This window comes from Electrona antarctica, assembly GCF_951216825.1.
Source record: "Electrona antarctica genome assembly, chromosome: 1".
In the NCBI taxonomy this organism is placed as follows: domain Eukaryota; kingdom Metazoa; phylum Chordata; class Actinopteri; order Myctophiformes; family Myctophidae; genus Electrona; species Electrona antarctica.
Genome location: NC_136806.1, coordinates 37765429 through 37778758, shown reverse-complemented (window position 1 = coordinate 37778758; position 13330 = coordinate 37765429). Strand labels below are relative to the sequence as shown.

The 13330-nt window shown below is 43.0% G+C and overlaps 1 protein-coding gene across 2 annotated transcripts in view; it reads right to left on the bottom strand.

The window, feature by feature from the left end:
- Nucleotides 1-13270, bottom strand: part of atp10b (ATPase phospholipid transporting 10B) — a 33773-nt gene extending 20503 nt beyond the window's left edge. For both annotated transcript variants that reach the window (XM_079510392.1, XM_079510393.1), the window contains exons 1-3: nt 13207-13270; nt 12311-12789; nt 1769-1973 (exon numbers count right to left, since the gene is read on the bottom strand). In XM_079510392.1, the coding sequence (XP_079366518.1) occupies nt 1769-1973; nt 12311-12720 (615 nt within the window). In that variant the 5' untranslated portion in view covers nt 12721-12789; nt 13207-13270. The remainder of the gene's footprint in view (nt 1-1768; nt 1974-12310; nt 12790-13206) is intronic.
- Nucleotides 13271-13330: the final 60 nt, after the last annotated feature.

Below are 13330 nucleotides of genomic sequence, written 5' to 3'. Positions count from 1 at the left end.
ATGACAAGAGAGGAGACGAATAAAATAAAAACATGTGTAGAGTGAACTGCAAGTAATTTTCACGTGTAAGCAAGGCATCAGTATGTTAACTTGCAGTATGTTAAATGCAGTTTTCAGATGTTCCTAGACCTCTCTGTCTGACGTCTGTCTGTCTGTCTGTCTGTCTGTCTGTCTGAAATAATTAATTCATTCAAAATGTACTTTTTCCCTTCCTAGAAATGTAGTGGAGCCAATAGTACAATATTTGCCTTTAAAATGTAGTGGAGTAATAGTCATAAGTATACAAAAATATATAAATACTTGAGTAAAATACACATACTCAAAAGAATCTACCTAAGTTCAGTACAATTTACAATTTACAATTTACAATTTAGGCATTTAGCAGACACTCTTAATCCAGAGCGACTTACATTAAGCAATAACAGTCTGTTTAAGATACTATCTAAGTCTACATAAAGTGGCTAGGCCAAGTGCTACGGGCCATGTTGGAGTCTGAAAAGGTGGGTTTTCAGACTACGGCGGAAGATTGGGAGTGAGGCTGCAGTTCTGATTGTGATGGGAAGTGCATTCCATAGTTTTGGAGCCAGAAGGGAGAAGAGTTTGGGACGTGTGGAGCGTTGTCCCGGCGTTTTTAGTGAAGGTACTTCCAGCTTCCCTGCGTTGGCTGATCTGAGTGCGCGGGAGGGTTTGTAGGGTACGATCATACTTGTAAGATATGGGGGAGCCATGCCTTTGGTTGCTTTGAAATCCAGCATCAGAGTTTTGTATTCTGTGCGGGCAGCGACCGGGAGCCAATGGAGGGAGAGGAGAAGGGGGGAGACGTGTGAGAATTTTGGCTGGTTGAAGACCAAGCGAGCTGCGGCATTTTGGATCAGTTGGAGAGGCTTAAGTGCACATGCCGGTAGGCCAGTAAGGAGGGAGTACTCAAGTAATGTACTTGGTATACTGTCCACCACTGCCAATAGTAGACTGCATTGGAACAAGTCATTAGTCAATCCTCATGCCAGAGCCATCTGATGTAAAGTAAATCTTTAATGGACCACAGAACATAACCGTAGCCACTTAAAACCAAACCCTATATACTTTTTGACCGTATAGTCCCTGAGGGCTCTATACTAAGAACCCTACTGTTTTTGCTCTACACCAAATATCTTTGCCGAAAGCTTTTATGAAGAAACGGTGCTGCCTAGAGCGTTTTTATGCTGGGAAAAAGGAGGGGAAAAGCATACGTCATGATGCACATTTTCTTTCCATAACCACACCGCTCACACATTAACTCAGTGGTTCTCAAACATTTTCATGTCAAGGACCCCAAATTGTTATGTATCTGGCAGTAGGCATTTTTGAACCAAATGCAAACGAAAATAAAAGCCTGGGTACCGAGGCTAGTTCCAAACCAACTTTTAGGATTCCGAATCAATTCATTTGGAAACGTTCTGATCTGGTTCAATATTAGGCGGGGAAAAAAGAAACGGTTCGAAAAGTGGCCTGATAAAGTGGTTTTCTACTAAAACTCAGTCATATATCATGCAGTGGAGTTAAGGCAAGCTATACCAGATAATATTTCTGCGACATACAGCATGTAACTATGAATGTATGGCCCCAGAGCGGCCAATGAGGCATCCACACATTTAGTGTACTGTATGTCTGTGGTATGTATCTACGTCATATGCATAGTGCATACAGTATATCTATGAAACAGAAGCATTGAGCAGTAAGAGGCAATTAGGAAAGAAACAGGTTAAAACACATAAACACTGATGCTCACAGAAGCGGACAGGCCCAGCACAACCCTTCTTTGTTTGAGGTTGGTCTCTCCGTCCAGGGTGGCCGTGTCTACGTAACACACTCCGTTAGGGTCCGACGTGCACATCAGCAGGAGGTCTGCAGGAATTATGTCGTTGGACACCACCTTCACAAAGTCTCCCACCCTCACGTCCTTCCAGCGCTTCTCCACAAAATCCTTCTCCTTCCTGAAATGAGAAATGTCCATGTTGTTAATTATAGTCAGTCATTACGCAGCTGTTGCAGTAGATTGATTTTTTACTGTATGCATTTATTAAACGTGCAGTGGGAGTAGTTGATGGATTACTGTATGCATATTAGGTTAAATTATCAGGTAATTATCAGGTGAAATATTGGCTTGCTTGCAAGAACACACTGGAACTACAGTGACTGTATGGGAATGAACAGACTAACTCAATGAAAAAGCATGTGATGTTGGAATTGGAATGAGGCCCAGGTTTGTTTATGGCTCTTTGGAACACAGAAATGCTCCAGCAGGTTTAGAGGAAAGCCTTCTTGTCACCGCTGCTGTGGCGAGGGGCCAAGCACAGGACAGCAAGCCACGTAGTGACGAACACCTAGGATTGGGTGTTCTAATGCACAGGTGACACAAACACGTAAAACACGACAATGGTCAGAGGAGTCAGACTCAGGACTGACCAGGGCTGGAGTAGATTATGACAGAAGGAGGAAAATAGCCCAGGGAACATAACACATAGAGATACAAGATCTAGACGTAACAACTGCAGTGATGGTGGGAAAGTTAATTTACACCTAGATAAAGTGCCCCTCGAGGCACAGGTCTCCACCATGGCAGGTCAGGTGGCCTGGTTGTGGCCTCCTGGTGACGCTATAATAGGCCAATGTGAAAAGGGTGCCATTTCTTCTTACGCCTTGGATGGCAATTGGATGATTTAAGGCATTTTGTTCCAAAAAAATATATATACATATATGTATATGTATATGTATATGTGTATATATATATATATATATATATATATATATATATATATATATATCATCTACAATCTAACTCAATTAATTAACTCACAATTAATCCAACTGATGTGCATTTCTAATCTTCAAAGTGAGATGGAATGGAGTTGCTTTCTGCGCTAAATATGGCTCTGTTCGACAACAGGTTATCTGAGGTGTCTTTTGAGATAAGATCAACAGATGTTTTATGATTGTGTGGAGATAGCAGCTCCACAACTAGTGCAGACAATCTCAAACATGTTCATGTCAATACAGTATGTTTCTCACTCTACTCATATATGGAATATTTGAAATATTATATTATATTTTGTACTACTAATACTTAATTTACTCACATCTTCTTTACACTTTCATCAGGAACATTTGAATATATATTTTTTAATCTCTTCCCTTTCCTAAGAAAAAAATAAGAAAGGGAAAAACTAATCTAAGCCTATACCACAAAATAAACTTTCATTTTTAGCCCATTTTAGACGGCCATTTAGACGTATATTAGACGTCTATTAGACAAAAAAATGCTCAGTGGGAAGCGGCTAAGATTGGTTGTTATAATCATTGTGGACAGACTGGCAATGCTGTGTGGTTAATTCAATGCTAACAGGATGAGTCACATTCAGAGCAGAGCAATATCCACACTAATGATTATTGGACACAGCTGAGCTCCAACACAGTAGTGAATAATGCACAGGTTGACTGACAATGACAGCGATTGAGAAGATGAGCTTAGCTACTGTAGACATTTGAATCCAATGTGTTTACATGATCTATCACAGATACACCAAATTGGCTGCAGGGGATCGCCAGCCAAATTAGTTGTTTAATTAAATATAATTAAATTCACTTGAAATTATTACTATTTAGATTATACAGTGTATACAGCGTATACAGCAGTGTCACCGTGACTCAGTCATAAAAGTTCCCAATTCAGCTACACCCATATGTCTATCAGTAAACAAATCAGTAAGCTCCATAAATGATGGGCACAAAAGGAGGCATGCCTATATATGGGCATATGATGACACAGGGATCTTCATATGGGCAATGGGCATATCAGACAATGCATTGCATTTGGAGCTCTCGACTTTCGCCTCTCGTCTTTAGCGTAAAATAAAAAGAACGTTTTTGCTACTCACCAAAACAAAGTCGGGTTGTGTCATTAGAAAGCCTACTTTCCTTAGTGGAAGCACTCTGAGCCCCCCACCACACGTATAAACGGTACTTTTTGGGCAGAAAGGGATTTTTTTTCACCGGTGGAAAAATATTCTCTGAGGCAATAGAGAGTATGCGCATGCTTAAAGTGAATGGCACATCGAGTGGCAAAGCAACAGGCAACGTGAGTTTAACATCGTTTAATGTTGTTTAATGCAATCAGATATGACTTTTCTGTGTGGATGTATGGGCTGTCAAGGCCAGAAAGTAGTTTTTTGCCACTCAGTAGCATAGAGTATATAAAAGGATGGGGGCTCAGTAGGCATTCCTGCATAACTTCCTGGTTTGATGATGATGTCACGCGCATACCCTCTATTCTCTGGCCATTGGGCAATATCGCTTGAAGGCGCAGTGGAGTAATTAAAAGTATTTTTTCCGGTGGAAACAAAATCCCCTTTTGGCCCAAAAGTACCGTTTATACGTGTGGTGGAGGGCTCAGAGTGCTCCCACTAAAGGAAAGTAGGCTTTCTAATGATACAATCCGCCTTTGTTTTGGTGAGTAGCAAAAACGTTATTTTTATTTACGCTAAAGATAAGAGGCTGCAGGTCTGCATTCATGCTCTAAATGCAACGCATAAACCAGAGCTAGCAGCAGCCAAAACCGGCACGCACGCACGCACGCACACGCGCGTGTGCGTGCCGGTATCGGTAGCTACATGAAACGTCATAGATAGTAACAACACGTGTGTTAACAAACACTCTGTTATGCAATGCATGCAGTTAAAATAAGGGTGTGCGTCTTCAGTTAAATCCTAGTCATCCGACAACATTCCACGGACACTAAGAAGTGTATTTGACAAGGCCAAAATGAATGACGTTTTAAAAGGATAATTGTTGCTGAAAGCAGGGTGCAGCGTTCAAGCCACAAGAACGCATCTGTGTGTAAAAACGGGCATGACAATGCAAAGTTTCCACATAACCTTGTTGTGTCTGCGTTAAATAAAGGCTAAATGGTGCATAGTGCCATGATGCCATCCAAAGCGCTTTACTATGTGCATTACCGTCACCCATTCACAATGTGCTCAACACACGGATGACAGTTGAAATCATGAAAGGTACCAACCTGCTCATCAGGAGCAGTGACCCCTGAAGGTTCAGTGTCTTGCTCAAGGACACTTCGACACTAACACAGGGGGAGCCGGGGAATCGATCTGAGAACCCTCGGATTACCAAACAGCCACTCTACTGCCTGAACCACTGCCGCCCCAATAAAAAAATGCTTGGATCACTATGTATACTGTAAGTCCGTTGTGGTTGTGTCTGTGTTGCTGATGTGTGTGATCGGGTGTGATCTGTCAAGTATGGTATAATAATAGAAATTGTTATATATTGTTATATATACTGTAAGGTTTGTGTTAATATTCTCTCACTAAATGCAAAACCATGTAGCCGTAAATAGTGGAAGAAGAAAAGAAAACAAAAAAAAGGTAATAAAATATACATTTTTTATTAAAGTTAGCTTTCAAAGGACCAAGGGCTTCAAGACTGACCAGAATAATCCAATGTCCTTCTTCAGTAACATTCTACTGCACTAGAGCTCTGCAGTGGGGACAAAGTCTTCAACCGCAACCCAAGTTGCGCATGTGGCAAGGTATACAGGCTATTACAAACTATAAATCCACTAAAGCTTCACCTCTGTCCAGTGACACCTCCTTCCCTGACGAGCTAAATACTTTTTATGCTCGCTTTGATAGGGAGAATATGGAGACAGCCACCAAAGCTGTCCTCCCTACAAATCACCAGCCCCTCATACTCACCACAACTGACGTGCAGGCGGTACTGTGCAGGACAAATGCACGGAAGGCTGCTGGGCCTGACGGAATCCCTGGTCGGGTTCTCCAGGCCTGTGCTGTACAGCTATCCAGGGTTCTGACTAACATTTTCAACCTGTCCCTGACCCAAGCAATTGTTCCTATGTGCTTTAAAACCACCACCATCGTACCGGTACCGAAGCACCCCTCTGCTGAAAGGCTGAATGATTTCCGCCCTGTCGCACTCACCTCCATCATAATGAAGTGCTTCGAGAGGTTGGTCCTGGCTCATGTGAAATCCACCATCTCACAAACCCTAGACCAGTTCCAGTTTGCCTTTCGTGAAAACAGGAGCACGGAGGACGCCATTGCTACAGCCCTACACTTCACCATCTCTCACCTGGATACTGTCAACACCTGTGTGAGAATGCTATTCATAGACTTCAGCTCAGCATTCAACACAATCATCCCCTCCAAACTGATTAAGAAACTTACCGACCTTGACATTGACCCCCTGCTCTGTAACTGGATCCTTGACTTCCTTGTGAACAGACCCCAGCAGGTCAGGATAGGCAACCTCACCTCCTCAACCATCACCCTGAACACTGGTCTCCCGCAGGGTTGTGTCCTGAGCCCCCTCCTATACTCCCTCTTCACTTTCGACTGCACACCTGCACATGGCTCAAACCATGTCATCAAGTTCGCAGACGACACTACAGATTGGCCTTATCAAAAACAACGACGAACGCGCCTATATGGAGGAAGTACAACACCAGGTGAGGTGGTGCGCAGAGAACAACCTCGCCCTTAACACCTCCAAGACAAAGGAGCTGGTTGTGGACTTCAGACGGAGCAGAGGGGGGCAGCATGCTCCGATCCTCATCGATGGTGTGGAGGTGGAGCGTGTCACCAGCTTCAAGTTCCTAGGGGTCCACATATCTGAAGACCTCTCCTGGACCCTAAACACATCATCCCTCATAAAGAAGGCCCACCAGCGTCTCTTTTTCTTGAGGAGACTAAGGAAAGTCAAGCTATCCCACCTGACTCTGGAAAACTTTTACCGCTGTACCATTGAAAGTACATTGACCTACTGTATTACAGCTTGGTACGGAAACTGTACTGTGGCAGAGCGGAAATCACTACAGAAGGTGGTGAAAACTGCGCAGCATATTATAGGCTCCTCATTACCATCAATTGAGTCCATCCACAAACAACGCTGCCAGTCTAAGGCCCTCAGCATCATCAAGGATGCCTCCCACCCCAACAACAGACTGTTCCACCCCTCCCATTCACAGAGGAGAAAAGGCTACAGATGCCTCAAGACTTCAACCACCCGATCCAGAAACAGCTTCTTCCCCTCAGTCATTGTCCTCTTGAACTCTCTGACCAAGAGATAGAGTCCCCCCCCCCCTCCGGTTAAAAAACATGAACTCTTCACTGACTGTACATACACTGTTATTTCTTACTGCTTTTTATTCTTGGTACCTACTGGGTGCTACTACTAACACATTATGATTACTTTTTGTACTGCTTTGGAGTGATGCCAACAGATCAATTTCGTTGTACATGTGTGTAAACAGTGTTCAATGACAAAATAAAATCCATCCATCCATCCATCCATCCAAGTACTTGAGTCAAAGTATAGATCTACTCTTAGTCAAATATTACTACAATGAAAGTCAAATTTGTACTTGTGCTGGAGTACTTTCCTCGAGTAAAAAAAAAGATCACACCCGTGTGAACTGAGTGGTGCAAGGTCTTATATAGACTGATCAACTGTGGTCTGACGTAATGTCTGACGTAATGAAATCACACCCGTGTGAACTGGGTGACCATAGCAACCATGCTCATTTTTTGGTACGAACAGACACGTAAACTAACAAAGCCAGTTAAACCACTCAAAAAAATACAATAGAGCACGCAGTGACGCACATCCACGAACTAAACACCTGTGTGAACTGAGTGGTGTAAGCCTAAGGTATTATATAGCCTGATCAGCTCTGATCTGACGTAATGTCTGACGTAATGAAATCACACCCGGGTGAACTGGGTGACCGTAGCAACCATGCTCATTTTTTGAGCACAGACAGACAGACAGACAGACAGACACGTAAACTAACAAAGCCAGTCGTAGGAGTGGTTTACACCACTCAAAAAAAGAATCACGTTGTGAGCTTGTAGAGAAGCTAAGTGGTTAAAGTGTAAGTGATATTCTTAAATAAGTGTTAAAAAAACCTCTATTGTGATAGTACTCATTGCTATGAGTGTTTGTTCAGTCTCCGTAGAATTTATTAAACAGAAAATGCATTTTCAGGTCGGGATACTATACCAATTTTATCCAATCAGGATAGAGAACTCAGTCAGGTTACATGAGTGGAAGTGGAATTGTAAGTGACGACACGAAGAAATGAGCAGACAAAATTGGAACTGGAACACTATAAAAATTAAGCTGATAAATGGCTACTTTCTCCTGATTGGCTGTACATTTGTCACCTACCTGAAAATGAATTTTCTGTTTATTAAAGAGATTGAGAGACAGGCACCCCTGTTATTGAACAAACACTCTATAGCAATAATTACTATAGTATAGTGATTTAACCTTTTAACAAAAAACCTTTAGTTTTATCCAAAAAATATCACTTACACTACCTTTATTTCATAATATTTAATTTGTATGTTTGAGTCCCAGGGGTCCCTTCCTAGAAATGTAGAGGAGACAAAGGTACATCATTTGAGGTGCCGATAGTCAAGTGGTTAAGGTGTGTACCAAATAGGCAATGGGCCTCATGCGCCAACCGTTCTTAAGAAGAAATGTATTCTTAGACCCACGTTTTTAAGAAGGATTTGGGATGCCTCAATGTTTTCTTAGCTGTGATTTGTTCGTAGGTAAGAACAGAATCTACGCACACTGTGGAGCACTCTTAGTGTGCCTTTTTTGTTCTTAAGTGCAATCTGAAAACATAAAGGAAACACAGCGCCCTCTGCATGATGCTCAAAGTTTGGTCTGGGGACCTCAAGGGGTCCTTGAGGAAGTTCCCGGCAGTCCACAGCAAAATATGGAACATTTTTACCACTTTAATCCCATTTTATACTTTGAAAATAGCCAATCTACAAGCTCACAACGCATCCCATTACTGTCCATTTTGATCTTGTAGATCGGCTATTTTCAAAACATTTTGATAAATCTTCAAAACAGCAGAAGCAGCAGAAAATATTTTCAGATGTGGTCTGCAGACTATATGTCAATTTGGGGTTCCTTGACATGAAAATGTTTGAGAACCACTGCTTTAGAGTTTTCAACTGGCCTGAAAATTACAATCCAACCCAAACAGACCAGTTGAGTTGAAGCCAAGCACCATACCCACCCCATAACCCCTACCCCACCTACCATCACCCCCCCCCCCCCCCCGCCTTCCTACCTGAAAGCCCCCCCTATCCCACCCCTTGCACCACCATATCACCCTCAACACCCCTATTTCCTCACCATTACATACCAAACAGTTGCTGCTTTAAAGCCCCTCCATACCCACCCTCCAGTGTTCAGTAATAAAATGTTTTATATCCACTACTATCCACTACTTCTGAACATGACATATGGATAATATGCTAAATTCAGCAAATTTACATTGATGTCTAGTGGTGATAAGTTGACTAATGTGAGATAGATAATAAAATACATTCATGAATAAAATGTGCTGTTCACTTCAGAAGTACCTCCACAGTAGGTTACTATTGATTTTTAATGTTTGGAGTCCACTGGTGTTCCACCATATTTAGACTTTAGTTTATGTATTCTTGACTTCATTCACTCAACTTTATTTCTGTGTGTGAGGTCCTGTGATTTCTGTGTGCTGCAATCACACACAGGTGATACCTATGTTATTTTGAATGAACTGGCACACCCCTTCAAGTTACGAGGATTTGGATTCATCATCATAAGAACATGCTTACGAACAATTCTGCCTACTTAAGAACGTTTCATGAATCTGACTGGACTTCTCTTAGGAATTCACTTATGGCTCGTACACACTGCCCGATATTTGCTCCGATTATTCTCGTCGGGGAGCATTTTTGGCGCTCGCCGCTGACGTAAAATCGGGCTTTGATCGGCGAGGTTTTGCTCGCTGTGTGTGAAAGGAGCTGCGAGAAGATCCAGCGCCGATAAAAGCGCTCGCCGACGCCTCCCAGACCATTTCTGAACATCTAGCACGTTTGATATTTGACTCTGTCGCCGACTGGATATCATACAGTATGAACTGGGTTGCGACTGCGCCCCGATAAGGCCTGTATTACAACCAATGAGAGCACACTGCTCACAGCACTGCTGTCTATCTGTCTGTCTGTCTGTCTGTCGACTGTATAGATGATCAGATTATATATATATACCTATATATAACCTTCCCTGTAGGCTACCCACATATTGGTAGCCTATATAAGCCCAATATTGCCGTTACGCATTTCACTTGAATAATGTTGATAAAACCGCATCGGAATCAACAGTGCAGAGCAAACTTTTGGTTTGGACCTTGTGCGCTGTGTGTGTGTGTGTGTGTGTGCGTGTGTGTGTGTGTGTGTGTGTGTGTGTGTGCGTGCGTGCGTGCGTGTGCGTGTGCGCGTGGAGAGAGAGAGAGAGAGAGACAGATATTTAATGAAACTCAAGATTATAGCGTCCTGTCTCGCTATAGCGCCCTGTGTGTAGCCTGCATGGCTATTCCTGTGTGTGTGTGGCGTGCCGTGGCCGTGCACGCAGAGAGAGAGAGAGAGAGATGCGCCCTGTGTGGGTCTCGTGCTTGTATCACGGCATCCTGCACGTGCATGTCAAAATGAATTGGAATAAAAAAACAAATGATGTAGCCGCAGGCTATATGTATCGGGTCTGGATCGCATCTTGGTGATCAGGGATCACACACTTGCAGTGTGTGATCCCTGGTCGGCGATCAATCGTTTAGTGTGAAAGCCACAAAGATATAATGACAGCCGATTTAAAAAAAAGACTCCTGCAGTGTGAAATACATAACGATCTGATGACTCGCCGACAACTTTAAAACTCCTACAGTGTGTAGGGGCCATTAGGAAGAAATGTAAGAGGAAAAATTATGAACTTATTGGCGCATGAGGCCCATTGATTCCTGACAGTGAGTCCTGGGTTCGAGATTATCAATAAAGGCAGAAGAGACCCCCAAAATATCTATAATTGGTTTGCCCAGACTGCCCACTGTTGTGTCTGGAGCCTGTGCTTCTGGCCTGAACCCTGGCCTGCCTCCACTTTGACATGCACACACACACACGAACACACAGACATGGATGAACTCACACATGGACGAAAGCATGCACATAACGATGATACCCTAGCATCATGTTGTAGTTGTTGTACTACTGTATATCTTCTCTTTTCCACTCCCCCCTCACTCGATATCCCCCCATCTCTCTCAATCTGTCCTCTCTCTCTCTTCATCTCACTCTCAATCTCTCTCTCTCGCGCGCAATCTCGCCTCTCCTCAATCTTTCTCTCTCTCTCTCAATCTCTCTCTCTCTTTCTCTCCCTCTCTCTCTCTCTCCATGCTCCATCCACCCTCCCACCAAACGAATTAGCTTCAGATAATGAAAGGGCTGAAAATGACTGTTTTGCCGTGTTTGTGAATTATTCATTTTTCACCAGTAATTCCAAAATAGATAACTGCTAAACTCACCGTCTTGACTGACGCAACGCTAAGATGAGGATTTCATCAGTGTGCACACAATGTGATGGATGCAATATATTGTTGAGAGACTCTTCAAACCAAGAATAATCTCCCACATATTTTCTATTTCTAGGTCAAAAATTCCCATGGGGCGCTGAGACGCAGATGAAGTAAAGCACACACACACACACACACACACACACACACACACACACACACACACACACACACACACACACACACACACACACACACACACACACACACACACACACACACACACAGCTTGGAAACACACACAGACTCACATCCGCACGGACACACAAGCGCACACACACATGCACACACTAGTCTGTAAGGCGTCATTTCATTGTTTTGGTTGCTCTCACAATATGCCTGCACATCATGTACTGTAGCTACGCAGCTGGATCTTTATCTGTGCACCACAACCAGTGTTTCCCGGGAAATCATCCCGGGAATTACTGTTAACATGAAAAACACCCATGAGGAGCAATGCAAGGCCACCAGTTAACTGCAGTAAATATATTACTCGTGTACTGTACAATTTCAATACTTTATGCTTCAACTCTAAGAGGCAATTATTGTACTTTTTACTCCACTGAAAACTTTAGTTACAAGTTACTTTTTAGATTTATATTATTATAACAAAACATAACCAATTTATACTTCTACTACTTTGTCTATTCATGTGCCACGTTTTGAGCTTGTAGACCGGCTATCTATCTTGGTACTGCAAGTATAATTTTATGGTAATCATTACATTTCTTCATTGTGGAATTGCTATTCATAAGCAAAAAGAAAATGGAGTAGTTATTCCACCACTGCATGCAAAACACCCAAGAGCAGCAAAGCAAGGCCATCAATTACCTGCAATAGGCGTAGCACGGTGTGTTGTTGAGTTTCCTGTCAGACTGGTAGCGCCTGAAGTCCTCCCAGCCATCCTTTAAGGCGGTCAGGATCAGGATGACAACGATGGGGATGAGGCCCGCCACAGGCTGGAAGGCATTCACCACAGGAATGAAGTTCAGAATGGCCAGGCCCACAAAGTAGATATTGGCCATGCGGTGGAACTGCTCAAAGAGGTTCATGGGGATAAAGAGGAGCAGGGTGTATTTGGTGGTTTTGATGGCGTTGCCAAGGAAGTGGCGGTTCGGCTGGCTGCTCCTCTCCAGGCCCTCGTACGGCAGGTTGGACACCAGGGTGCGGAGTTCTCTCTCCCTCTCTCTCTGACCTCTCAGGGCGTCCCGCACCAATGCCAGGGGATTTATCCACGTCATGGCGGCAGATGCGACACTTCTTCTCACAAACCGCTGGCCCCCATCTCCTTCAGTTCATTCTTAAAGGTGCTGTCAATGATATGTTTTGGTTGAAACAAAATGTTAGGTCTATATTCTGGTGGCAGTCATTGTATGCTTTCTAAATAACAGAGGTCGTCCTATCTCTACACCTCTTCAGTACACAGAAAATACATTTTCAGGTCGGAATCAGAAGAGATCAGGATAAACAACAAATCAAAACAAATGAGCAGACAAAAATTGGAATTGGAACATTATACAATTGAAGATGATAAATGGGTTCTCTTTCCTTATTGGATGAAAATTGTAAACTGTCTTGAAAATGTATTTTCTGTTTACTAAAGAGCTGGAGAGACAGGGAGACACCAGGTACTGAACAAACACTCCATAGCAATGTAATGATTAGGCCTACTATCAGAATATAGAGGTAATCAACACTTACTATAACAAAAAGAAAAGATCACTTACTGCAAATGTACCTCTCCTGTGAGTTTCCTGGATGTTTCACCTAACCCAGACTCCCATGCTCTCCTGAGTCTCCTCTGCAATGAGTTCACACTATAGGCATGTAGTTTCAAGGCCACATTTAAGA